At 60.1% G+C, this 26,772-nt stretch overlaps 8 protein-coding genes across 8 annotated transcripts; 5 read left to right on the forward strand and 3 right to left on the reverse strand.

The window, feature by feature from the left end:
• Positions 1–1,076: 1,076 nt before the first annotated feature.
• PLICBS_000340 (glucose-6-phosphate isomerase) lies at positions 1,077–2,858 on the forward strand (the record flags this gene model as incomplete). The annotated part of the gene is made up of 3 exons (XM_018318673.2): positions 1,077–2,110; positions 2,172–2,278; positions 2,338–2,858. 3 exons carry the CDS (start codon positions 1,077–1,079, stop codon positions 2,856–2,858), a joined length of 1,662 nt encoding a protein of 553 aa, XP_018184198.1.
• A 6,918-nt stretch (positions 2,859–9,776) lies between these two features.
• On the forward strand, positions 9,777–11,185 carry PLICBS_000341 (uncharacterized protein; the record flags this gene model as incomplete). Its single annotated transcript, XM_018318672.2, has 2 exons — positions 9,777–9,816; positions 10,044–11,185. The coding sequence occupies 2 exons, from the start codon at positions 9,777–9,779 to the stop codon at positions 11,183–11,185; spliced, it is 1,182 nt and encodes a 393-aa protein (XP_018184197.2).
• An 813-nt stretch (positions 11,186–11,998) lies between these two features.
• PLICBS_000342 (uncharacterized protein) lies at positions 11,999–13,447 on the forward strand (the record flags this gene model as incomplete). The annotated part of the gene is made up of 1 exon (XM_018318671.2): positions 11,999–13,447. One exon carries the CDS (start codon positions 11,999–12,001, stop codon positions 13,445–13,447), a length of 1,449 nt encoding a protein of 482 aa, XP_018184196.2.
• A 618-nt stretch (positions 13,448–14,065) lies between these two features.
• On the forward strand, positions 14,066–15,817 carry PLICBS_000343 (uncharacterized protein; the record flags this gene model as incomplete). The annotated part of the gene is made up of 1 exon (XM_018318670.2): positions 14,066–15,817. One exon carries the CDS (start codon positions 14,066–14,068, stop codon positions 15,815–15,817), a length of 1,752 nt encoding a protein of 583 aa, XP_018184195.2.
• A 289-nt stretch (positions 15,818–16,106) lies between these two features.
• Positions 16,107–20,664, reverse strand: PLICBS_000344 (uncharacterized protein; the record flags this gene model as incomplete). Its single annotated transcript, XM_065599585.1, has 6 exons — positions 16,107–16,546; positions 16,625–19,175; positions 19,237–19,309; positions 19,377–20,022; positions 20,091–20,318; positions 20,382–20,664. 6 exons carry the CDS (start codon positions 20,662–20,664, stop codon positions 16,107–16,109), a joined length of 4,221 nt encoding a protein of 1,406 aa, XP_065455657.1.
• Positions 20,665–21,709: 1,045 nt separating this feature from the next.
• PLICBS_000345 (uncharacterized protein) lies at positions 21,710–22,168 on the reverse strand (the record flags this gene model as incomplete). The annotated part of the gene is made up of 2 exons (XM_018318668.2): positions 21,710–21,714; positions 21,790–22,168. 2 exons carry the CDS (start codon positions 22,166–22,168, stop codon positions 21,710–21,712), a joined length of 384 nt encoding a protein of 127 aa, XP_018184193.2.
• A 985-nt stretch (positions 22,169–23,153) lies between these two features.
• On the forward strand, positions 23,154–25,624 carry PLICBS_000346 (uncharacterized protein; the record flags this gene model as incomplete). Its single annotated transcript, XM_018318667.2, has 2 exons — positions 23,154–23,492; positions 23,561–25,624. The coding sequence occupies 2 exons, from the start codon at positions 23,154–23,156 to the stop codon at positions 25,622–25,624; spliced, it is 2,403 nt and encodes an 800-aa protein (XP_018184192.2).
• A 183-nt stretch (positions 25,625–25,807) lies between these two features.
• On the reverse strand, positions 25,808–26,515 carry PLICBS_000347 (mitochondrial 37S ribosomal protein bS21m; the record flags this gene model as incomplete). Its single annotated transcript, XM_018318666.2, has 1 exon — positions 25,808–26,515. One exon carries the CDS (start codon positions 26,513–26,515, stop codon positions 25,808–25,810), a length of 708 nt encoding a protein of 235 aa, XP_018184191.2.
• Positions 26,516–26,772: the final 257 nt, after the last annotated feature.

Consider the following 26,772-nt stretch of genomic DNA (forward strand, 5'->3'; position numbering starts at 1 on the left):
GGCAGCGATGTGCGGTGATGTGACACGGGTGATGATGGGTGGTGAACTACGCAGTGACTTGGCGGGTGGGCCATCCATCCATCCATCCATGAATAACTCCTAGCTGGTTGCCCAGCGGTCGGTCTGGGCATGCGCTGGCGAAGAAGCGGCCAAGTGCCTGCTGATTTGTCCACCAATTGGTCGAGCAGACGATGCACGAAGCAGGATGGGGGACACGGCGGAAGAATTGCAGCTGGACCGCGGGCGGCCCGCGCTGCTGACTGACGATTACGTCGACCAAAGAATGCGAGCGAGCGCTGCAGCGGTTGCCCCGCACCTGTGAGGTGATGATGGAGGTGGTGCGTGGTGCCTTTGGTGGGCTGTTGCGCTGCCCCTCCCTCGGGTGCTTTCAAGGTTCCAATTGCCCCTCCCCAGCCCCCCCCCCCCCCCCCCCCCCCCCCCCCCCCCCGGCCTGAGGCGGCCGCCTCAACCAGTGCTGCCCCTCTCAGCCCAGCGCCCCAAAAGCCGTCGACCCACGACGCATCCGGAGGGGTTTGCTCCGGGCACCGCAACCGCCTGGAACCACTGGACTGGACCTCCCGTCCCAGTAGGCTATCGCTACGTGCCAGGCGTTCCATGGTGCCGGATCCACACCAGCTCGTCCTCGTCCGTCCGTTGCCTCAGCACTCGCTGTCTTTGTCCGGAGCCTGCGGTATTTCGCCTCGACTCCGTCATCGCCGTCCGCTTCCTCCCTGTCCTTCTTCCTCTTCTCCCGCTTGCCAATCTGCCTAGCCGTCTCCCCTGGTAGCCCTCCCGTTGGTGCATTAGTGAGTAGACCGCATACCCACGCCTCCCGGCATCGTCGACGGCCAAGCAACTCACACGCTCCCCGACAGCTCCGAAACGCCGCCAGCTGAGCTTCCAAGGCACGTACGTCTCAAACAAGCTCTCCTCCCGCAGCATCCGTCTCACTCGCGAGCTGCTACTACTACTACCTCGCCTACCCCTCAACTCGCGCCCAGGCCAGACTCGAGCTGACCTTCTCCTCACCTCCAGACCTCATCCCCCTCGCATCTCCCTCGTCTCCCAGCGTAACAATGGCTCCCGCCAACACCCTGCCCGCGTGGTCTGAGCTTCAGGCGCATCGCGATAGCGTCGGCAAGAACTTTGTCTTGAAGGAGGCTTTCGCCTCGGACCCCAAGCGCTTCGACCGCTTCACCCGCACCTTCAAGTCGGAGGGCGTCTCCGCCGACATCCTCTTCGACTTCTCCAAGAACTTCCTCACCGATGAGACGCTCGACCTCCTCGTCAAGCTGGCCGAGCAGGCCGGCGTCGCCCGCAAGCGCGACGCCATGTTCGCCGGCGACAAGATCAACTTCACCGAGAACCGCGCCGTCTACCACACCGCCCTGCGTAACGTCGGCGGTTGGGACATGAAGGTCGACGGCGTCGACGTCATGAACACCCCCGGCGGCGTCAACGACGTCCTCAAGCACATGAAGGAGTTCTCGGAGCAGGTCCGCAGCGGCGAGTGGAAGGGCTACACGGGCAAGAAGCTCACCACCATCATCAACATCGGCATCGGCGGCTCCGACCTGGGGCCCGTCATGGTCACCGAGGCCCTCAAGTACTACGGCGCCCCGGACATGACGCTGCACTTTGTCTCCAACATTGACGGCACCCACATGGCTGAGGCCCTGCGCGACTCGGACCCGGAGACGACGCTTTTCCTCGTCGCCTCCAAGACGTTCACCACGGCCGAGACCACGACCAACGCCAACACCGCCAAGTCCTGGTTCCTCGAGAAGACGGGCAACAAGGGCGAGATTGCCAAGCACTTTGTCGCCCTCTCCACCAACGAGGAGGAGGTCACCAAGTTTGGCATCGACAGCAAGAACATGTTTGGCTTCGAGAGCTGGGTCGGCGGCCGCTACTCGGTGTGGAGCGCCATCGGCCTGAGTGTCGCCATCTACGTCGGCTTCGACAACTTCCACAAGTTCCTCAGCGGCGCCCACGCCATGGACAAGCACTTCCGCGAGACTCCCCTCCGGGACAACATTCCCGTCATTGGCGGTCTGCTGAGCGTGTGGTACTCGGACTTTTTCCAGGCCCAGACGCACCTTGTCGCTCCGTAAGTGCCCTGTACACCGTTCCTCAAGATTCACGACCAGCGTTGCTGACAAGGCGTGTAGTTTCGACCAGTACCTGCACCGCTTCCCTGCTTACCTGCAGCAGCTGTCCATGGAGTCCAACGGCAAGTCGATTGCCTCTGATGGCTCCTCTGTCAAGTACACGACTGGTGAGTGATATTCCCGTTTTGAGTGAGTATAAAGAAGTGGCACTGACCTACGACCACAGGCCCCATCCTGTTTGGCGAGCCTTGCACCAACGCCCAGCACTCCTTCTTCCAGCTCGTCCACCAGGGCACCAAGCTCATCCCCACCGACTTCATTCTGGCGGCCAAGTCCCACAACCCCATCTCCAACAACCTCCACCAGAAGATGCTGGCCTCCAACTACTTCGCGCAGGCCGAGGCCCTCATGGTTGGCAAGACGGACGACCAGGTCCGCGCCGAGGGCACCAAGGACGACCTGGTCCCGCACAAGCGGTTCCTGGGCAACCGCCCGACGACGTCGATCCTCGTCGGCGGCGCCATCGGCCCCGCCGAGCTGGGCGCCCTCATCGTCTACTACGAGCACCTCACCTTCACCGAGGGCGCCATCTGGGACGTCAACAGCTTCGACCAGTGGGGCGTCGAGCTCGGCAAGGTCCTGGCCAAGAAGATCCTCAAGGAGCTCGATGAGCCCGGAAACGGCCAGGGCCACGACGCCTCGACGGGCGGCCTCATCGGCGCCTTCAAGAGCTTTGCCAAGATCTAGGCCCTGCGTTTACGAGTCTGGGGAATTCTTTCAGTATACGCTGTCGAGTTTGTGTGCGGTAGCCGCCACGGGGCGTCATCGCCCTCTGATCAGTGACACTACTTGGTGGTTTGGTAAATTGGTCGCGTTCAAGGAAAAAAAGGGGGTGGGATGGATCAACTGTCGTCGTTCAGACTGTCCGCAAACCGGAAGCTGGAAGCCCAAAAATATAAATAATATGAAATAACGATGTTTGCAGCAGTGTCTTGATTCAGAGAATGGGTGTTTGTGGTATGTAGCAAGCCGCGGTACTCGGATGATGTTCAGCGCCGTCATCTTGGAGAGGACAGGTGCGGTGTAAGTCGTGGATCGAGGAACCCAGAATCCGCCATGTGCCTGAATGATGGCAACCATGACCAATGCGGAAGAGCGCAATTGTAACCATAAAGCTTGAAGGACAAGACTCGTCATTACTGCCACTTCCGGACCAGCATATTCAGTTGTGGCCCTTGGATCGTGGTATCGCACTGACAACGACACGCGAGCTGCCTTTACGGCTCTTGCCGTCGCTGACAGGCTGCCGTTCCCTTACGAGCGTATGGAGTTGCCCCGAGCTCCCGTCGCTCGCGCGAGTCCGTGCAGGAGGTCCACGTTGCCTACCTACCTACCAAGGTGCCTGCATTACGTTATGCCCTAGGCGCGTGAGTGTCGAGTTCGAGGGCGCAAGGTGGAGAGCCTCCGAGGGCGACTGCCGGGATAGGTAGGTAGACAAGATACACGAGGCGGAGGAAACGTGTAACGCTCCGTCCCCGGCGGAAGTATCCGCAGGTCTCTGGCATGTTGCCGCACGTGGAATGGGTACACGAAATCGGTACAGTGCAATTGCGCGGCTACCCTACTGATGGGAGACAGGTGCTTGCCCGTTCGACATGTAGTCTTTGATAGACTCTGCTGGAGTTTGGGCCACAGCGTTGAATGCCGCGACAAGGGACCGTCCGTGTATGCCGAGGAGGTCTGGTGGCCGTGCAGGCTCCCTGAGGCGAGGCAGAGAGGGCATCTGGAAGCTTCGCCCATAGGCAAGTCAGCCAGCCAGCCGGGAACTGCCTCGCCATCACATGTGCGCCCTCCTCGCGCGGGCACATGCACGGCCACACGAGCACCCGAAACGCGCCTGGGCACCGCGTACGTCCGAACGATACATGCCCGTGCGCCCCAAATGCACAGTCACTGGCAGAGCGATTAACGACATAGTTACCATGCCGTTCCCTCTCGTCAGCCACCTCGCTGCGCCTAGACGAGCAGCCGAACTTACGGCTTCCCTACTGTGCCGTACAATCCGTCTTCGTTTCGCAAGGATGAATAGACAGAAAAACGCCGCGCAGACGAGACGGCCCGAGAAGGGAACGGGGTGCTGGTCCCATCCGTCCGTGCCTGATCAGCGCAGCGCATCCCGATGCGATAGGCGAAAATGCCGGGGGCTTGCAGCGTACGTATTATGTAGGATGTACGGTATCTATGCAGGGGGGTTGAGGCGTGTGCGTGGTTTGGGTCTGGGGGCTCGGGTGATGTCGGCTGCGCGGCGGCCGAGGGTTCCTGCATGTCGCTTGTGCGCGTGCGTCCATCTGTTGGGGGAAGCATGCCCGCTGCCTGGTCGGTGCTGCCACTACGTACCTATGAAAGGCTTGGTGAAGCCGCTGGGCTTGGCAAGAAGTAAAGCAAGATGAGTGCTTAGGATGCGTACACGGGAATGTGAGGTGACGAGTGTACGAGTAGTGTCACTGATATTACTGCTTTGGGGCCAGGGCGGGCGGCAGCCCCCGGCCGCGCCGGAGCAAGTGGAGTAAAGGGCCGCCGGGTCGTGCAGCCGGGCGGCCACGGGGAGTGGGAGGCGCGCCCGGAGCCGCCGCCGCGGCCCGCTCGACGGCGACAGCCCTGCTCAGTGAAGGGAAACCCTTGTCCGCCGGGCGTGACGCATAATCAGTGGCCCCCTCGCCCGGACAAATGAAAAACCTTTTGCGTATCTTTTGGAGGATTTGGCGCAGGCTCGGGAACGATGATTTTTTTTTTCTTCTCGTGCGTGAGGCAGGCCTGGCCTGTTGAGTGAGTTCAGTTGGGTGAGTGGGCGGATCGCTGTGCTCCGGGGGCGGATGCGCGCGCAAGGTTTCGCCAAGCCTCATTCGCCACCAACGACTAATAGGGGGGAGGCGAGGGGCCCAGATACTGGAGATCCACAATGATGCCGAAGGGGGAAGTCATCGTGAGGCGCATATCGCGCGCTCGTTGTCACCTCGGGATGACGAGCGTGTGTTGCTAACCCCCCAATCCCCAACGACAGATGGCGCGCGGGTGTGTTGGAACTGGGAACCTTTCAACTCCAGGGCGCATTATGAATGCAGGGACTTTGCAGCCGGCTCCGACCCACGTCCTGGTCCTAGTAGTGGCACAGTAGACAGCCTTTGCCCCCTGGGGCCCCAGACGGGCGCAACGTGGGACTGGACACTGGACACTGGACTTGGCTGGGCGCTGCGCTGCTTCTGTGCATTCTCCAGTGTTTCCTCGCAGTGCACTGCTGGTTGGTGGTTGGTGGTGGTTCCACAGAGCGAGCATGAGTGGATGAGTGGGTTGGTCGGTCGTGAGAATGAGTGTTTCACTGCTGCAAAGGGTAACCCGCCGGGAGGCCCCGCTCCGGAACGAGAAGCCAGGCCACGGGGCCTCACGCAAACCAAGCAGGCACGGCAGTTTATTATCTGGATCAACGTCGTCGTCGTCGTCGTCGTTGTTCGCCGTCATTGCAAGAGGCGGCGACGGCGGTGGGAGCAATGCTTGGTGAAACCACGGGATGGGCATCGTGCCTTTGCGCGCCGCCTGTCCGGAGGCCGTCTCGCCTGCGGCTTGTCTCGCTCAGGGTGCCTGACGGTGATGGGTGGCAGGTAAACTCACAGCCAGCATTCCGGCTGCAGTCTGGCGACCCATCCATCCATCCATGGGTTGCCTTCCTTCCTTCCTACTCCGTACGTTGAACGAGGTCATGTTTTACGTGCGGCTTTTGTTTCGAATCAAGTTGGCCCGGCATGGAACGCACCCATCCAAGCATCCATCCATCGACGACGCTTCCCCCTGGGATCATGTTGCATGCAACGCACGAGCGGGCGGGCGGGCAATCGTGACCGCGACGAACGATCAAACAAACACACAAACAAACGCCCCAACTCTCTCGGATCCGCTGCAACATGACGCTGCTCCCGCGCTTTCGGCACGACACGGATGATGACGGACAAAAGCGCTAGGTAGGTGGACCCACCCGCCGGCCGGTGCGACGAAGCAAGACGAGGCGCAGTTTTTTGGGCTACTAGCGCCATGGAGCGTAACAAACGGTGGGCATGGGGTGGCATGTGGATGCTGGTAGTGGTGGTTGCCAGCATGGATGAGGTGGTAAGATGGCCGGACGATGGCGAAACGATTGGCTTCCCGCCTGCTGTGCCGCCGCGTGCCGGTGTAATACGGTAATTAATACCTCTCTCGCAGGACGACGTGCGTTATATTGTCTCCAAAGGGGGACAAAAGGACAAATTGACGCCTGCCGCGGCTACGATGCGCGAGTAGACTCAGCCATTGTCCCGGAACGGCATGTGGATGGGGACGAGGAGGCCTCTGAGAGAGTGAGCGCGTGCGTGCGTGCTGGCAGGCGCCCTCCCGTGAGGTGCGCGTCGCAGCCGGACAGACGGACGGACCAACACTCATCATGAGTGTTGCGCGTGCGCGCGTGCATGCATGCATAGGTAGGTTGCATGTGGTGTCGGCAGCAGCAGCTGCTGGCTCTTTCGACATGCCTCGCCCGTGCGTCGTCCATGCCCACCCGCTGCCGCCGCGGACGACAACGACGACGATTACATGCGCATGGAAGCTTTATGCGCGCACTGGAAGTAAAGTCGATCGATCAGGGGCAGCAGCCGAGAAACGCGATCGATATATTGGGTCGCTGATGCCGTCAGTCGTGTCATGACGTCGCATAGGGTCCATTGTAGACTCCGGCCGGACAAAGACCTCCTGGTTGGGGGGCGCCGACGGCATCAGTCAGTTGCGGAGGCCAACTCCCGCGTGGGCGTCCTCAATTGGGGCCGGCGGCGGGCGGGCTCGCGCATGACGAAGCATCGTGAGAATGAGCGGCCGGCCTGCGCCATTTCACGATACCCGTGGTCCCCTTTCCCGCCAAGGTACGTCATTCCGCCGGGCTAGCCTCTCATCCCGCGGGCTTGCCCCCCCTTGTCCGTCCCCCCTCCATCCATATCCCCCATCCTGGGATGACCCCTTCAGATGGATGCGCGGGCTGGCTTCAGCTTTCGGGCCTTGGTTGCCGCAGTTGCGTCGCGGGGTCGTCGATGCATCGTCGAGTTGCGTCGGCGTCGATGCAGCCACGGCGCGCGGACGGCCCAATTGCGTCGGTCTGGGGACGCGTGCTGCGGCAGACGGCCGTGGGTGGCTGGTTGCCATTTCTGACCGGTTCGTGCAATCCCTCCATCCCATGCGTCCACGCATCCATCCCATCGCGCAGACCCGTGGCCATCGATGCGTGCGTGCGTGCTCGCTCGGTCCGTCTCGCCCGCGCCGTGTCACGTCGAGACGGGCGGATTCCAGCCTTGTTGACGCATCACAAAGAGGGGCCCCCCGGCTGCGAGACACGAGCTAGAGCTTAGTCCTGCGCTCGTGGTCGTGGCGCCCATTGCGATGAATCAATCACCGCCGGGGGGGCTCGAAGGGTCCAGAGACAAGTGCCAGGGGACTTGTGTGTGGAATTGGGCCGCCCGCATCACCGGCGGCGTCGGCATCGTGAAGTCGGGGGTTGGCGGGCCTCGCTGATGTCACTCTCACACGTCCTGTACGTATCCGAGCCCGCCCACCTTGGCAGCCGGGGGCCTCGTTTCGATGCGGTTAGTATACGGAGCGCTGCTCCTTGTAATACCCGAGTGGAAGGGAACGGACAGCCCCGTCCGGCAATGCGTGCGTTTCGTTTGCCTGCAATTCGTCCATCCGCCTGCCGCTGGAACGGAACGACTGTTTGTCGTTCTCGCTCCAACGTACGTAAACGAGTATACGGCATGGCTGAAGAGACGGCATGCAGGCTTCCTCGCTGCTGTCCTTCCTGCTCCCAGGCCGGTGTCCTGCCGTCGCTCGCGGCGGAACAGCTGAATAGCCGGCGACGTGGTGATGCAATCATCACCTGGCAATCAGTGGCTGCCCTGCTGGTGCGGGCGCGCGGGCTCTGCTGCAGTGGGCCCCCCATGGCCCCCTGTGCGCCGTCGGTACAGGCTGTGCGGCGCCTGAGGTCAGGCTAGGTGGTGGCTTGTCTGGGCTTGGCGCAGGGCCCAATGGCTGACGTGCATCATGTTGCAGTGGGTCCGGCCGCCGACTGTGCCACCGTGACGCTCCGTTTCGCCCTCCCAGGTCCCAACCGCAATCGCAGCGGCGTCATTGGGCCCCTCCAGCGGAGGGTCCTCGGCGGCGCGAGTCGCCAGCCTTTTGCGCGCGGCGACTGGACGGTGGGAGCCTTGCACCGCGTTAGCGTGGCTAGCGCTGAAACGGCCCTGTAAATTCGCGCTGCGCAGCCCAAGCCCGGCCCCTGGAAGGCGTGCTGGGCGGCGGAGTCCCAGAGGGAGGAGGGGCGCCGGGGGTGCGAGAGTTTGGCCCTGAGGCAGACGGCGCGCAACTCAACTCGGCCGACGTGCGTTGTCTGAGACGGAGGCGGCGGGTGAGGCGACAGCTGGCGAGTCAAACTTTTCTTTTCGTTTTTTCGTTGGGGCGCGCAGGGCAAAACGTGCAGAGGCGGCGGTCAGTGATTGCTTGTTCGAGTATCCCGATCGCGGCGGTCGTGATGTTAAAACAATGGAACTCTGATGAAAGAAATACGCATGACGATGACGACGGGTCGGGTGCTCTGACCGGACGAGCAGGCGCCTGACGAGCGCTGGAAAGATAGCGGCCCCTCCGCCTGCGCCCGTGCTGCGGCAACTGGCGACAGGCGACGACGGGCCCCCGCTGTACTCGTACTGACCTGCGGCGACTCGGAGGAAGGGCAGTGGAGGCCCCCGCCAGCGAACTTCCTCAACCTTAGTGCCCTGCGGGTCCCCACCTGGCCTCCTCGCCTGGTGCCCTGTTCTGAATCTACAGAGGACGCCCAGCATCATCAGCAGGCGCCAGCCGGCAGCCTGGCCAGCCAGCTTGCGCGCCTGGCAAGCCGCCGCCCCACCCCGCCGACCCGAGCCCCTCCGGGCCCCCAACAGGCGTCCAGAGCGCCTTGAGCGACCGGCTCCACTGCGATGCCCGCGTCACGTCACTCGGTCGTCCGTCATCCCTGCCTTGCCGTCGCCTTGCCCTGCCTGGCCTTGCCCGCATTGGACGACGAGAGTCAGTCAGTCCGTTCGCCATGCCACGCCCCCGTCCCAACCGTCCCGCCGCCGTCGTCGTCACAGGCTGCCATGCCATGGGCTGGTATGGATGAGGTGGTACTTGGTGCGGCAAGCCTGCCACGGGCGGGAAAGCCCCGTTTCACTCACCCGGGCCCCTCCTTCCCTGCTTCCCATCCCACCGTCCCGTCTGGCAGGTACTGGCATCGGGTTCGCTTTGCTTTGCTCCTGCTTTGGCATTGCTTTGGCATGGCCCCTCCCTCCCTCGCTCCTGCCGTCCCTCCCTCCGTCGTCACTTCAGTTTATATAAACTCCAGCCGCCCCCCCTCCGTCTCGTTTGTGGCACGATACCGTTTATCTCTCTTCACCAAGTCGCAACCATCTGCCTCATATCAGCTCCTCTCTTCTGCTGATATACGCCTGACCTGACCTTACTCTTGCATCTACGCACTCACCTCGATCTCACTGATCGAGGCGATTCGGGCACCGCTCGACTTACACACACTCACACCCACCGTCTCCTCGCACCGTTTTCACCATGGGCAAGAAGGCTGTCCACTTTGGCGCCGGCAATATCGGTACGTCATCTTCCGCGCCCATGCTTGTCCCCAAGCTTCTCACCTCACCCGACCCAACACCCGCCCACTGCAAAGCCGCCCTAGTCCGCCCACTGCAGCGCCCGGTGCCCACCTTGGCCCTGGCCAGCGCCGCCGATGACTGGGCGACGCTTGCGTGGTGAACTTGCGAACCGCAACACTTTCATGCTTGGATTGATCGTTTTCAATTACTGACTTTCTCTCTCTAGGCCGCGGCTTCGTCGCCTGCTTCCTGCACAACTCTGGTTACGAGGTGGTCTTCGCCGATGTCGTCGACTCCTTGATTGACACCATCAATGCGACGCCCTCTTACAAGGTCATCGAGGTCGGTGTCGACGCCACTGCCGAGAACACCATCACAAACTACCGCGCCATCAACTCCAAGACGCACGAGGAGGACCTGATCGAGGAGATCCGCACTGCCGAGGTCGTCACCTGCTCCGTCGGTCCCAACATCCTCAAGTTCATCGCTCCTGTCATCGCCAAGGGCATTGACCGTCGCTCCACCGATGACGCGCCTCTGCATGTCATTGCCTGCGAGAACGCCATTGGCGCCACCGACACTCTTGCTATGCACATCAAGGACCCCCGCAACACGAGACCCGAGCGTCTCGACGACCATCACCTGCGCGCCCGGTACGCCAACTCTGCTATCGACAGAATTGTCCCCGCCCAGGACCCCAATGCTGGCCTGGACGTGACGCTGGAAAAGTTCTTCGAGTGGGTCGTCGAGAAGACTCCCTTTGAGGACATTGGCATCCCCGCCATCGAGGGCATCAACTGGGTCGACAACCTCCAGCCCTTCATCGAGCGCAAGCTCTACACTGTCAACACTGGCCACGCCACCGCAGCCTACCACGGCTACAACCGGAGAAAGAGCACCGTCTACGATGCTCTTCAGGACAAGGACATCATGGCCGAGGTCCGTGGCGCCCTGATGGAGACCAAGAACCTCCTCGTCTCCAAGCACGATGTCGGCGAGGACCAGCAGACCGCCTACCTGGAACGCATCATTCGCCGCATCGGCAACCCCCATCTGGAGGACGCCGTCGAGCGCGTTGGCCGAGCTCCTCTGCGCAAGCTCTCCCGCAAGGAGCGCTTCATCGGCCCTGCCGCCGAGCTTGCCGAGAACGACCAGCCCATCAAGTTCCTCTTGGATGCCATTGAGATGTGCTTCCGCTTCCAGAACGTCGAGGAGGACGAGGAGTCCAAGGAGCTGGCCAAGATCATGTCGGAGAACAAGCCCGAGGATGTCGTCGCCAAGGTGTGCGGCATTCAGAAGACGGAAAAGATCTATCCCCAGCTGGTGGAGCGCGTCAAGCGTGTCCAGGACGACAGCCGTGAAGATTGACGGCGAGGCCGGTCGTCTCTGTCATCGCGCCCTCGCAGGCGACTGAGGCCTAGGATCTAACTGGGCGCTGACGCTTTGTTTTGACGAGACATGAGCCTGTCATGATTCTTTTGCTGGCAATGCTTTTATCCTGTATTTTCATCATCATTTGGCCAAGCAGCACGGCGCATGGGTCGGACCACGGAGTTTTGGCAGGGCCAAAGAGCCCGAGCCTGGGATTAGGGGCAAAGGTCCCCGTATATAGATGATATCATGACGGCTCAAATTGATCAAGTCTACAACACCTTCAGATTTCATTTTCGTGACACTTGATCGCTTCACTTTCTTCATGCCCGGGAGCCCCTTTTCCAGTCACGTCCTTTGCCTGACTGCTTTGCCGCATTGAGGACACATCGCGGGCCAAATGAGGCATCGGGTATTAAACGTGGCGCGCCAAGCAGAATGGGGGGACTCGAGACCCTTGACTTGAGTCACTGAACCCGCCAGGTACAATCTCGTATTCAGCAAACGGCTAAAGAGCTTGCCCGCCACCACAGACAGGCTGCAAAATGGCGAACCCGGACTTGCAACGAAACGTGTCTTGATTGCGTGAGGAGACCGCGTCTCCTTGCAAGAGAATTGAATGGACAACACGTTAGGTGTTGTGAAGAGCCACGGACTTGTATAAGACGGCTTGGAGTCCCGCGTATATTCGTTCGACTTCATCCGACTCGGCTCTCCCTATCCATCAGGCCAACCCCCCCGGCGGTAGTCGGCAAGTGTTCGCAAATTTTGCAAACAACACGGATGGTCTAACGCTTAATCGTCTCCGCCATGATCAACATTCTACTTTTTGGGCTACTTGGTAGCCTTTCGACGGCGAGCATCATCGTACCGATCAGCGACGTCGAGCCTCTGCCGATCCGGATGCACAATGCCGTCTCGACGACGCGCGAACTATTCGAAAGGAGCTGTCCCGAGGAGGTCTCTCCGAAGAACGCCTACAAGCCGCCGCAAGTACTCTACTCGTCATACATGGCTGACGATGGGACTGGGAAGCTCTCTTCTGTCGACGGCAGTATCTTTCCTTCATCGGGAAGCTTCGTGCGCGGCGCCATCGACGCGTGGGCGCAACACCAGCACCTCGTTCTGCGCCCGGACGTCGTCTGGTTCGAGATCCTCACGCAGCTCAACTTTTACATGGCCAAGCACGCGGACGAGCTGCGCCACCTCTTCGTCGACAAGGCGGAGCGGGAGCAGATCATCGTCAGGGAGCTGGACTGGCCGAGCGTGGTGGGCGCCTTCGGGAAGCATATACAACAAAGGGTCAAGACAGACTGGCTGCTGGACTGGATCACGCCGGGGTTCACGACCAGCACGGCCCACGACAACATCACGGCGACGGTGCTCATGATGGGCCTCACGCAGCGCTACTTTGAGTTCATCGGCGGCATCCGCTGCGGCATCCCCTCGGTGCAGCTGCTCGGCGAGCGGGCCGACTGGGCGCGCCTGCTGGACAAGCTGGAGCACCTGCCGCGGCTGGGCGCCGAGCCGGCGGCGTACGCGCGCGCGCTGCGGCCGATCCTGAGCCGCTTCGTGCAGACGTGGGACGAGCCGGGGAGCGACGCGGTGAGGGCGTTTTGGGGCCAGATTGTGAAAGCGGACAGGGGCGTGAGCTGCGGGACGGGGCCGCATGAATTTTTCATGTCGGGCTGGATTACGGGGTTCTTGCACTGGAGGGAGGCGGGAGGGTTGCGCGTCCGCGAGGGGGAGGAGGACGTGCCGATGACGGCGGAGGAGGCGCGGAGGCAGGGGTACACGGTCGTCGGGGACGTGGTGTATGTGGATGAGTTGCTGGAGTCGCTGCCGGTTGGGTATGCGAAGGCGCCGCTCAAGATGCTGGATTACCCGGAGGAAGGGGTGAATACGATGGCGTACGTGCTGGGCGGGAATATCGGCGTGCGGCGGAAGGAGTTGCTGCCGCCTCACCAGCAGCAGCAGCGGCAGCAGGAGGAGGAAAATCGCCAGGAGAGGAGGCAGGACGACGGCGTCGGCGGTGATGATGCTGCGCGGAAGGGCGTGCTCGCGGAGCCGCTGAGCGGGTGGTTCCTGTACGGGCCCGTGGACACCAACGTGACGACGGGCGGGGACGGGTTCGGGAGCTACGACGAGCTGGTTGGGATGTGGAGGAGCCTTGGGGCGGTTTGGCCGGGGGGGTTGACGTACCCTTGGGGGATGGACGACCCGGAGGACCAGCAGTATCTGAGGTGGCCGGGAGAGTGAGCGATGGGAGGGTGACTTGATGAGTTTGCGATGGAGAATGTGGTTGGAGTGCAATGCTGGCATGGCTTTCATGATGGTTTGGGATGGAGCAGATCTCGTGGTCTTTCTATGTAAGCTGTAGGTGAAGTTGATGGACTATGGTCTTGCAGCAATTGGAAATACCGAGCGTTAAGCGTCGCCTTTCTGACCTTGCAAGTGATCTGCTTGACTCTCCTCCTACCCGGCCTGGGGGTACCTCTCACGAAGCAATAAATGATGTATAAGGTACGTTATACTGGGCAAGGCCGTGGCTTCTCACTTTTGTCGCACGAGGATAGGCTTTCATTGCAGCCCCATTCCAGTATCATCTCGTTGGCCGAATGCAGCCGGGGACGAGGGGCCGTGCTGCTGCAGTCATCAATTGCTGCAGGAAGCTGAAGGAGCTGACTGAACTTTGAGGGGATTCAGCCAGCCATGTAAATGCCGGCCATGGCCAAATGTCAAAGCCAGCCCATGGCGGGCTGGCTGCGACCAGCTCATCAGAGGGAAATAATCCCCGGCAACACCCTTCTACAACAACGGTATTGATGAAGTGAACAATAAGGCAACAAGGGGCAAAGAAAAAAAAGCCCGTGAGCCATGGCCGGAATCGAGATTGCCGGCATTCCCCTGGCCGTCGGGGGCCTGCTCCTCTCCGTCAAGGGCGCCGTCGACGGGTTCAACATGATTGCCGACGTGTGCGCAAAGGACAACGGGCTGCGCTTCGCCTCGACGCAGTACTACGTCGAAAAGGTCAAGCTCGGCGTGTGGGCGCGGCGCTTCAAGGTCCACGTCGACGACGACGACGACGAAGACGATGATAAGGATAGCCACGACTACGACGATTTGGAAAGGGAGGGCGCAACCGACAGCCCGCTGCTCCAGCAGCCGCAGGTGAGCCGCGACGCCATCTGGCGCATCATCGCCGAGATCAACGCCACGCACGAGCTCGCCATCAAGTACATCTCCAAGTTCCACGTCGAGCCCGTGGCGCTGCCCGACGCGGCGGACGCGGGCCCGCAGACGTTCCACCGCAAGAGCAAGTGGGTGACGATGCTCGGGGAGGCGCGCGCGCGCGTGCCGCAGCGGAACCGCATCCGCTGGGTGGCCCGGCACCGGGAACAGTTCACCGGGCTGATTGCGCGGCTGTCGACGCTGAACCAGGACCTCTGGGACGTCGTCACGCGGGAGGAGGTGGACAGCCTGAGCATCGTGACGGGCGTGCTGAGCGGCCTCGGCGACCAGCTGTCGCTCGCGTCGCTGCAGAATGCGCCGGGCACCGACCCGGCCTCGCTGCTCGCGTTTGCGGCGCGGCTGAAGCAGCTGCAGGGCGAGACGGTGCAGCAGCTGGCCGCCAGGGTGAAGAGGATTGATGCTTCGGAGCTGTCGTTCTTGAACGCCGCGTCCAACGACACGACTAGTCGCTTTCGCGGGACGTACACGAGCCGGGAGCCGAAAAGCTTGCCGGAGCCGGTGTGGATCGAATGGAAAGCCATTGAGAACATCGGCGGCCTGACGAGCGAGATCATCCTCCGTGTCGATGCCCTCGGCGCGTTGTTATCGACTGACAACGCCGCGGCCTTTCACCGACCGGCGTGCGTCGGCGTGTTCGACGACGTCAAGTACATGGAGCGCAACAGCGGCAACCGCCGCCTCGGACTCGTCTACCGTAGCGGCTCCGCCGCCTCCGGCCTCCCCGTCCCGCTGTGGGACCTGCTCCGCGCCGCCGGCAAGGCGCGGACCCGGCCTCCCCTCGGCGCGCGCTTCGAGCTCGCATATAAGCTCGCCTCGGCGGTGTCGCTCTTCCACGCCACCAACTGGATTCACAAGTCTCTGCGCAGCGACAACATCCTCTTTACGCCAACAATCGCAGACGCAAGCGCAAACGCAAACGCAAACGAAGGCGTGGACATCACGGCTCCGCAGATCGCCGGCTTCCAGTACAGCCGCCCGGCGGCCGACGCCTCCCTCGAAGGCCGCCCCACGGGCGCGCCCGAGCTCGACGTCTACTACCACCCGGAGGTGCTCTCGGGCGGGTGGACGAAAGCCAAGGAGCTGTACAGCCTGGGCGTCGTGCTGCTGGAGATTGCGCACTGGCGGCCCGTCTTCGAGGAGCGCTACCGGAGGATGACGATGCGCGAGGTGTCGGCGGCGATGCTCGGCGACGTGCAGGGCAGGTTTGGGGACGACCTCGCGGGCGTGGTGGGCAGGGCGTTTGTCGACGTCATCAAGTGTTGTCTGACGGGGTCGTTTGGGGTGCCGGGCGGGCTGAGTGCCGCGGACGAGTCCAAGGCGCTGAGCGATGCGTTCTTTCAAAAGGTGGTGAGGCCGCTGGCTACGTTGAAGGCGTAAGGACATGGACTTTGACTTCTGGTCTGAGAGGGACTGAGATTCGACTCTGGGCTGGCAACTTTGACTCTTTGTCTGAGAGGGACTGATATTGCCTTTGGGCTGGCAACCTCGTCGCATTCAAATTGTCTCGGGTTTGCCATGGGGACACCGGGATTTCTGCATGACGATTGACGCATCTTTCTTGTTAACTGCACGAGCTCGAGATTGGTATCGAAGCTTATTCACATAAGAAACCCACTACGTTCACTCTGCCATCCATCAATACCACTGCTCTCCGGACGTCTTCTGCTCATCGTGTGGGACGCAGCCACGATGTCGTCCGCGTGTTATGGTCCACGTAGTACGCCCTTCCGCTCGATGCATCATTTTTCGTCTCCCAGCCTGGAGGTAAAGACAAGGAAGAGCTTGACCTGTCGGCCCTCCTCTGCGAGACCTCCGCCTGCAAAGTGTCGAGATATCCCGCAGGAGGCTGAGGGAGACTCTCCATCATGTTTGATGTCAACACAGTTGGGTTCACGGCCCCGACCATCATCTGCAACATGTTCAGCGACCCCTGCGGCATCCGAACAGAAAGCCCGCTTTCACCGATAATCTCTGTCAGTTCCCTGTCTTGCTCGCTGAACTGATGACCTGCCGCCTCGGATGCTGCTTGTGCATGTCCCGGGCCATCGTCCGGGAGTGTCAGCGGCCAGTCGCTGTCGCCGCTTCTGTCGGAGCGCCTTGGCCTGTCTTTAGAGAAACGTCGTCAGCCCAAGCTCAGGGAACAGTGTGATGCGTTGCCAAGGAAGGAGTATCGTGACTACGTACCGCCTAACCTTGAGACTTGGACCATCGAAAATCGGCCAGCTGCCTGCTGTGTCATCAGGCGGTCGAGAAACGGCACGCCGCTGCCTGGTTCGCCGCCTCCAGCCTCGACCAAGGCCCGTATGGTGCTCTTCATGTTCGCTTCCCAGGCATCTATCTCGCTCCGTGTCCCACGGAGGATCCAATCTCCTGGGCCGTCTCGCTGACGCTGAACCGCGAGATCGAGGGCGGTGTATCCGGCCAACCCCCTTCCGTTCACTAGCTGCGTTTCGATCGCCGCGTTGGCTCCGTGCCGGAGCAGGACCTCGACCGCCGGATAGTTGCCGTACGCTGCCGCGTAATGCAGTGAAGCCCCACCAAAGTAGTCGATGAAGTCCACCCGGTCAGGAAAAATCGTCAACAGGAACTCTAGAACAGACGTCTCAAGGGCAATCTGCGCCCTGTCCATGGGCGCTGTTCTTTCGAGCAGCACTGTACGAAACACCGTGACGTCCTCGTGATCTGCTTCGTCTACCTTGGAGAAGAACGACGGCGCGCCAAACTTGTCCACGAGATAGCGAAGGCGGTCTATACCAAAGTCCATGCGGTAGCCGACCAAGGCGCTGAGTAATTTTCCAAAGGCAGTGAAGCCGCTTTCCGTATCAGGACCCAGGATGCTGTTCATGTCGTCGCAGTGCTGAGCGAGGAGCTCGGCGACTTCAAGATTTGGGCTGTGCATAAGAGACATGACAAAGGGGGTTGACCGGTCGCGTGATCGGTCATATTGGCTCGCGCCTCGGCGGAGCAGTTCCTCGGCATATCCAGGCCACTCCTTCATTGCCGCGGAATGGAGTGGCCGGCGACCATACTCCCCGACTAGATCGGCTAACGAAGGGTACTCCTCGAGCAAAAGGATGAAAATGTCCCGGGCGTCACTGTATATACTCCATTGCAGCGCGCTGTACCCGGCCCAGCGCCTTGGGTCCGCAAGATACGGAAGCAGGTCCACGCCGCGCTCTCTGACAGTCCCCATAAACAAGCGGAAAGTGCGGGTGTCACCAGCGGATATGGCTAGAGCAAGAGGAGTATTGTGCTGTACCTCATCTTCACCTGAGTCGGGAGATCCGGTGGAGGCAAGAGGATCTGCTCCTTGCTTCAGCAGAACGGATACAGTTCTCTCCTTGTTGCGGCTGAACATATTGCGTGAGATATAGCGCCGATGGAGAATATCTGTAGGCCAGTTACCCATCGCCTTGAAGAGGAGGGCAGTTGAAATGGCTGGTGTGACGAATGCTCCGTCATGGTCCTGCTCCGCCGGGCTGATGCTGAAATCTTGAAGCATACGCTGGACACTATCAATGTCTGGATCTCTCGGTGACTCTTGCGCCGGGTCAATGATGCCCTGCACCAGCTCGAGGGCAGCTTCCAGCATGTTGTGCAGGTGCAGAGTCGAAAGCAGTGTGAGTAATTGCAAGGCATCGGCTCGACTGATCCGGAACTCTGGTTTCGTGTGCATTTCGAGTAGAGCCGCAAATAACAATGGACGCACGTGCAAAGCGGCCCAGAATAGCGGTATCCCTCTGCCACGGGTAAGGTTGTCTCTGGACACTTTCTGCGACACTTTGCCGGCGATGTTTAGGGCGGCACCACGGGAGACGTACAAGGGGGCTAGTTCTGCGCCATGGTCATCGTCCATCATGGATAGGACGTGCGCGATTCCATAGCCCTCAGTACTAATTCCATCAACTTCGGCTCCTTGATCGAAAAGAAACTTGGCAATCTCGAACTGACCAGCCCGTGTCGCATAGAATATCGGTGTTTCGTTGCGAGAATTCACGGCGTTAATGTCGGCATCAGCCAAGCCCGCGAGGTACATGGCGGATTCGAGGTCTCCGGTGGCAGCGCACAGGTGCAGCGCAGTCTCTTTGATGTCGGTGGGCACTTCAGGTCGTCGACTTGGGACTTGGTTGTTCACTAAAGAAGGATCCTGCCGAATCTGCGCGACCCAGTCCGGGAGATACGGCTCAATGCTGTTGATCTGATGACCACGTCTCCCCCAGCAGTGCCGCCGATACATCTTCATTGCTGTTTTGTAGAGGACCGGGTCCGTGTCTTGGAGACACTCGGCTGTGTGAAAGTAGCCTGCCAATGTACCGAAGGCACACCAGAGCCTGCGGGGAATCTCGGGCTCATGCACTTTGATGGACTGCTCAAGGGGGCCAAAAAGATGTATGGAGTTACCTTCCCCGGCTCGGGCAGCCAGGCGCAGCCATGAAATGGCAGCATCTTCTTTCACCGGAGTCCCAATGCCCAGAAGATACGAGAGGGAAATATTAGCTGCGAATCCGGCAAACCGGTAAAGACTGTCGTGTTCGTGGAGGGCATCTTTGAGACGAATATCCTGGGTCATAAGGAAATCATAAAGATCGTTGTCGGTCATCGCAGGGTTCTCCTCAACATCGAGTACGGTTGGCAATTCCACCGAGTCTCGGAGATTGATGCCGGCCGCTAACAAGGCCTTGAACATGGTTCCCTTGAATGATCTATGTCGCTGGATGTAAGAGGAGTTCAAAACCTGCAAGGCCATGCGTCAGAGACCGAGAAGTCGACTAGGTGCTCCAGTGGCGGGAACGTACAAACATCTCCCCAAAGACGTCGGCGGCGTCATATGGCTTGCTTGAAACGAAGCCTGCATCTGCGGGTGCAAAACTGACGATACGCTTCAGTAAACGTTTGACTGTGGGCATTGACCAACCGACGAAGGCGTCATACTTACCTGAGATCTCTTCCCGTCTGGGTTGCAAAGTCTGAGAAGCAAGTGTTCACCATGACGGCCATCTCAAGCCGACTGGACGGTTCGGTTGGTAGTCCGGAAGTGAGGATTCTGGGCAAAGAAATCCAGATGTTAAGGTCGCTATATATCACGCGTAGTGCTAGCCCGAGCAAGCTTGTCTCTGAATCATCAGGCGCAAGCTTGCAGCCGAGGGCCCAGGCTCGCCTCTGTTCGCTGTCAAGCTGATACTGCAGACAGCTGTCAAGAAAGCTACCGCCCGGAGGAATGTAGCCGGTTCTCGTCCAGATGGTAGCAATGACCATGCAGAAAGAGTAGACGTCGCAAAGCTGCCAGTCGATTGTTGGCTCTTGGATTACCGCTTCCGGTGCCTGCCATTCGGGAGTGCCAAATGAGTACGGGTTTGATCCATAGCTCTCGGCGGAGCTGACTCCATTGAAGTCGGACAGCTTGGCCACGACGACCCGTGACGGATGGCTTTGGATGATGATGTTTCCGGGTTTGATATCTCCATGCACCATCCCACAAGCATGAATGGCCGCCAGACCCAGCGCAATGTCGCAGCTGAGATGGGCCTTCCTCAGTGGCGAGTTGTAGGAGCGAAGGTGCTGCAGACAGTCCTCCAGAGTACCTGATTCGAAAATTGACATTAGATGTAAGCTCCACTCGGCCGGCGTAGAACTACGACTCGGTATTTACCATATTGTGCGAGTTCCAAGGCCAGATTCGGCACAATCGAGTTGCTGTCCCAGCCTACGTAAAGCAATTGGCAGATATTCTCGTGGCGTCGCAGGTACGGATGCGTAAAGACGCTCAGTTCCTGCCAGAGCAGCTGGCACAGCTTCCGATTTGCCTGCCCACCCCCAGGGCTGTCGTCAGGGGTTGCGCTGTACCTCTTGAGTGCAACGAGGGTACCTGAGTCGCGCACTGCTGGTCAGTCATATCGCAGGTCCTGACTCTTGATCGCCATGGTGCCTTGTTATCACGGACCTGGTGGGCAAGCCTCCGCCTCCTCGTCGGCGGTCTTGTGGATGGACACGGCGCACGACACACCGGTCCCCAAACCATAGCTTCTTGCGGGGACATTGGAGTTCTCCCCAGGAATACCCCTCAACGAAGGGAGGTCGCAAGACGGGATATCAAACGACACGGTGAGAGTGAAGATGGAGAAGATGTCGGGGCTTTCGCGAAGCCTTGTCTCAGGACTTCTCGGTCGCTCTTCCGTAGACTGGGGCGTATCAAGCCCTCTCACGATGGACGATACTTGTGGCATGATGCCTTTGCGTCTATCGATTGCCGTGGAGGAAAAGTCGCGACAAGAAAGCGCTTGATGTAGGTAGAAGGGTCGGATTGTCCGCGGATATTGATGCCTGGCCGAGTTGAGTAGTGGCACTGCGGGCTGAGCTGAATCGGCCTTCGTCAGCCGTGAGGATTGGGGCGGTGTCATCCCAGGCTTCATGCAGCGGGCGCTTAGGTTTTCGATTTGACAGCGAATGGCTGTTACACATGAAGATTAATGCACAAGAGGAATTGTTACTTCGCATTCAGCTGAAGACCTCAGGCATCGATGATTCGACAGCCACGTTTGGAATGTACTTCGTACATAGCTCTTGCCCATCTTCTTCACAAGGTCGAGAATCGACAGGTGCGATCCCACTTCCTCGCATTCTTTTCTAGGTAGGTAGCCTTATTGCAGCGATTGTACAGTATTCCACCACTTCATAGAAGGTCAAATGACGGCTCAGCCTGTCTGGTGGCTGGTTGATGGTTCGTGCGCCTCCCCAGCCGGAAGACAACTTCGTCACTATTTCTGCTCATGAAGTTAGTATAGCACTGCCATCGGGAAACGCGACTTTAATGCTTACACCACAGTTTTTGCAGCTGCAGGCCTGTCCACATGTGCAGTTGTTGGGACCGCTGCAATTGCACTTTGAGCCGCAGTCGCAAGCCATGTTGGGGTGAGTTTTTCTCAGCGAGAATGTGGGAATATGCGATATGCTTGGTGGTGAGATTGAGGTGCTGCCTGGTCGTCTGGTCTGAGCCGCGTTTGACGCTGGACGTGTCCTGCCCTTATATAGAGGCCCAGGATTAAATATGACGCGCCCATGACGACAATTTTACTGACGGTCCTTCAAAGGAACACCGGAAGTAACTGCTGGATAGAGTTTGTGGTAGATATTACGGTAGCATCGCTGCGACTTGGGTGGTATGTAACTAACCGCTGCATACGAAGCGGACATGGCTCTCGGGCCGCACTACACTCGACTAGATCTATGGACAGGACCAGGACAGCAATATGTTCAGCCTGAACTGCATATTTACACTAGCTGTTACGATAACTTGGTAATCTTCTTTGTTTTCTGGTATTCGCGAAGCACCTCCCCTTTGCCTGGCGTACCCCCGATACGGCTTTTCTCGGCCTTCTCAACGACGACTTTGTATTGCTCAGCACGCTCATCGCCTCTCGGCTTGCTGAACTCTTGGTTCGCGCCGCTCGCCTCTAGCGGATTCGGCTTCCCCTTGGACTCGATTTCGGCCGAGATGATTACTTTATCGGGCCGAGGCTGGTTGGGGCCAAAGGCAGTGTCCAACAACGCCGCGACATCATCGTCTGTAGCAGACTTTGTGTGCTCGTCACTGCGTGGCGATAGCGTATGGCGCTCTTGGGCGTCTTTGTAGGCGAGGAGGTTGTACGCTGTGCTGTGGTAGGGGCGGCGGAGAGCTGCAGGTCGTGCCGCGCCTGTTGCGCGGAGTGTGGTTCGTAGTGCAGATTGCATGCTCGGTTGGTCCTTGTGTTGTGAGCTGGGCGACGTTGAAGGTATAAGACTGCGATTTACCGAGACATGAACAAGTGTCTGCTTGCAGTGGGATATGGTGGTTTACCGGCACGGAGGATGAAGTCATGATGACAAGCGGAGCTTCATCTATTCTGGCTAGGCCTGGGGAGGTGGCGACGTAAAGACGGCAATCAGTCTCCTAGCCGAGATCGCGATTTTCTGATCTAAGCTGTCTCGCCGGGGTTAAAGCAGTCTAGTCAGGCATGTCGATGAACATTGACGCCAACACGTCACACAAACGGCATCTCGTACCTTACAGTGGCCGTGGTGGTGGCCCTGCAGGATGGCCGATGACGCCTGGCTGTCGCCCATGCCACTAATCCTTGGGACCGGAAGAGGGCCCCATCATTGGATGATGGCATGCAGTGATGCTTCCCTCTGAACTGCTCGATGTAGGTTTGTATTCAATGCTGCCGGTCTGGTGAATTTCGGTTCTGTTCCAGGGTGAAACACCAGCTGCCGGATGCTCAGCTCAGGACTTATACCTCCGTAAATTACCAACTTGTAGCTCGCCGGGGGCCACCTGGCGGAGCCCTGGAGGTCTCACCCTCACCTCAACTGTAGCGGGGTCTTGACCGCTGAACACGTGCTGGGGACTGACCCTTGGTGGTTGCCTTGGTAGCCCAACCAGGCAGCTTGACCCCACCACGGGCGCATAACAGCATGCGCCATAGCGGGCAAGGCGGGGTCTGTGTTCGGCACTCAGCTGCGCCTGAGGATATACCAGCGCATGGATTGCAGCTTCCACCAGCTGAGCTTTCCAGCTCTCCAACCCCTGGTCCTCCTCTTCTCCTTCAAGCACACCGCGGGGACGCACACGCAAAAGTCGAGTGCAGCTCACATAGCCTGAGATGCATTCGTCTGGGCACCCCTCCCTTTTCGCGTCGACATCGGAGGAGGACCTAACCAACAACTAACGCGCATCATGGCTGCGGTGCAGAGGACGCGTCCAGCTGCTGCGCCGCCGAGCTCGCGTGTGCCCGCCAACTCATCGCGACCGCTCCAGCACCGCGCCCAGGCGCCGGCTGCCACGGGGAGCTCGTCCTCGCGCGCGAGTCACGGAACCGGGCCGTCGTCCGTGTCCGTCTTCCTCACCAACCTGCACCTCCTCGACCTCGACCTCCTACCAGATTGGCCTGGTATCACGGCCGAGACGTTTGCTACGACTGGCGCGAGCGTGCAAGGGCAGAAGCGCAGGATTCACTGCGTTGAATGGGCCCTGTTCCGGCTGTTTTCCCTCTGGGACCCAGAGGAAGCTGCCAATGTGAGTGCTCCGTCGTCATGTCTTGCACTACGACCACTTCGCACGAGATACTGATATATCCTCTGCAGAAGCTCAAGCCCTTCTTCCCGCCGCTCGACCAGATCCAGTCCCTCAACCTACGCGCCGCACTCCTCCGTGCGCTAGAAAATGCAAAGAAGAATGGCGTTCTTGGCCGCGACTCGGTCATCCGCAAGACGATGCTGGACGAGTGCAAGGGCGAGCGGCTCGAGGAGGCCTTGGCTGTCTTTTCCACGGCTGTCCTGAAGTTGGTTACTGCCAACGAGGTGCAGGCGGGTCGAGCATACCCTGCCGCCGCCCTCGAGCTGGCGCTTCAGGAACGCGGGTACTCGACTGATAATACGCAACTGAAAATGCTGTCCCTGGCGCACAGAGCCAGTATCCGCCAGTTGCTCGAGACGAAGACCGCCGCCAAGTCTCGGTACGCCGACTTTGCCGACCTGTTGAGCGTCAAGGAGAGGGGCGTGGCACGCCGGAATGAGGTGCTTCTTGCAAAGCAACGGCGTGGTGCAGACGGCGAGGCAGTGCTGTCTGATACTGCCCTTGAAGAGACGCGGCGGATGGTGCGAGGCAACTGGACAGGCAATGAGAAGTGGATGAGCGCCCTTTTGCTCGGCGACTCAGGCCCGGAAGCAAGCCATCCTTCTGGTCTGTTCGCCATGCCGATGGATAGAGTCTGGAGGCGCGTGGAGCAGGGAAGGCTCTCCGAGATTGAGAAGGACGACGGCGGGCTTCTCGACCAACTTGACGGCCGGGTCAATGTTCTGCGAGAGAGGCTGGCCAGATGGCAGGGTCTTCGCGGCGACCTGTCTGGAGGGCAGCAGGGCCAACCATCAAGCGCCTCCCCTTCCAAGCGCCGTGCTCAGGCAGACAAGAGGAAGGCGACCAGGGGTATCGACCTCCAGTTTGGAAAGCATCGGGATATCCAGATCAGCGGTCCAGGGGCTATGCGCGGAGTAAGGAACATAACCCAGCGCGAGCAGCCCATGCTGGATGAATACCGCGATCTCGTGGACGGACTGAGGGACGAGTTGAAAAAGATTCGCGGCAATGCAGAGGGCACGAAGCTTACGAGCTTCTTGGCGAGACCACAACATGCGCCGCCGCACATGAACGATGATGAGAGTGAAGGAGAAGACGACGTCTCAGAGATGAGTGACTTGGATGAAGAAGCAGCGGAAGCCGAAGCGAGGAGAGAAGAGCCGCCCATCGCAAGGCGTTTGCCTGTCAAACCACATCTTCCCGGCGCCCCGGGCCCTGATCATGCGACCGCATACGAGTCCTCGAAACTGCCAGAACTCCCGATCAAGTCCGCTCACGAGTTGTTAGACCACGACGAGGAGCCCTTAGACGCATCGCGGCGCAGGAGTTTGTGGGACTCCTCGCCGCCGTCGAGCCCGTCTCCTTCAAAGCGGTCCCCGACGCGACGAACGGTGGAGGCAGATTCTCGCCGCAGGGCTGTTCCCCTCGGAGATGGGCCATCAAAGCGGAAAGGGCCGGACCAAGAACTGCCGCCAACTGTACCTTCGCCGACGCAACAACTTGCTGACCAGATCCTCGAATCCATGAACAACGCATCGCCGTCTCCCACCAAACGGTCCAAGCCTCGACATACCCTGTCACTTGCGCAGCGCACGCGGCTGTCCATGGCCAGGACGAACCCTTTTCTGGATGGCGAATTGGACGACCCCGCACCAGCGCTGTCTTCGAATCCCAACCCGGCGGGACCGGCGTCGTTGGGAACAGGGCCTTGCGCAAAGAAGCCATCGCCTCCTATCCCTGAAGCCAATGAGCCACCTCGAGAACATGAGACTGGCAACGAAGACGACCTGGTTGCGCGCACCAGGCGCAGCATGGCGGGCCTGGAAAAGGCCAAGCAAAAGGCACAGTTGGAGCGGCGCAGATCACTACGCAGGTCTAAGCTACCACCACCACGCCGGGAAGGGAGCCTCTTCCCGAAGCTGAGCGAGGAGCCGGAGGCCGGGGACGATACCTTGGCGTTGACGGAGGAGCTGATGCGGGAGGAGGATATGGAGGCGGTGTTTAGATCCCGACCAAAGATCAAGGCCAGCCCGATGGGGAGCCCGACGAAGATGGACGACGAGTGGCCATGATTTGTGGCGGTATGGTTCAATGACGTGCGGAAGATTTTGCTTGAGCGGCTTGCAACGAGAAATGAGACACGAGAAGTATGATAGCTTGTCCACGCTTGATATTTGGTGACCGACGTATACCATGTATTATACAATGCTTCCTGCTCTAGATATCCATCACGTAGTTGTACACGCCCTCGGCCTCTACCAGCCTTGCTTCTTCAGCTCAATGACTCTGCTCACAGCGGCCTTGAAGCCCGTCTTGAAGCGGGCCCTCCACCGCTGGCTCCTTAACCGCTTCTTCTTGAGGCCCTTGCGCTCGTGGAACTTTTGCGAGTGGTACTTGTTGCGGACCTTTTGGTCGCGGCACATGCGGTCGAGGACGCGCAAGGCGACGGTGGGCGTAGGCGCCGACGTTGGCGTGAGTCGGTCCTTGATGAAGACCGTGCGTCCTGCCACGGCCTTGGCGCGGACCTTGGGCCGGGTGAGCGGGTCGCCGATGCCAAGAGAGCGGCCATACGCGGCGGACTTGTTGGCGATGATGGAGGCGATGTCGAGGTTGAAAGGGGTGGAGGAGTCGGCAGCCGTATATGGGTGCTGGTGCTGGGGAGTGGCGGCGGAGGCATCGGCGGTCTCGGCAGCGGGAGCCGCTGATGAGGACGGCGTCGAAGCGGGAGGCGGCGGCGGAGGCGGCGGCATGTCGGCATTGGGAGGGACCTCGGCGCTCGAGACGGGCGGCTTGGGCGATCGGGGGTGCTCGGTCGACACGGGAGGTGTTTGCCCTGGGGCAGGCTGCTGTGGCTTGGCGGGGACGTAGTTGCCTACAAGAGGGTTGGAACGAACGCGCGGAGGACGCGACGATGATGACGAGGACGAGGCGTCGCGGTTCGAGCTCGAGGGAGAGAAGCGCATGGGGAGGGAGGTTGAGAATGCGCGGGCGTGGGTAGACGAGACGAGCACCCGTGACAGCACGGAGCTGCTGTACCGCGTGGTTGCGGCCCTGAGAGAGGTTAGCGACGACGCTGTTATTGATCGAGTGTGTAAGCGCACATTTTGGCGAACCAAAGCGTCAATGGGCCGCCAATTGGCACGATTAAGATGCACCTGGTTGCGTTCACAGCGAAGCTGGGCTGGAAATGTCGATGAGTTGCAGTGCAGCTTGGAGCATG

Source organism: Purpureocillium lilacinum, assembly GCF_023168085.1.
Source record: "Purpureocillium lilacinum CBS 284.36 DNA, scaffold_1, whole genome shotgun sequence".
Lineage (NCBI taxonomy): Eukaryota > Fungi > Ascomycota > Sordariomycetes > Hypocreales > Ophiocordycipitaceae > Purpureocillium > Purpureocillium lilacinum.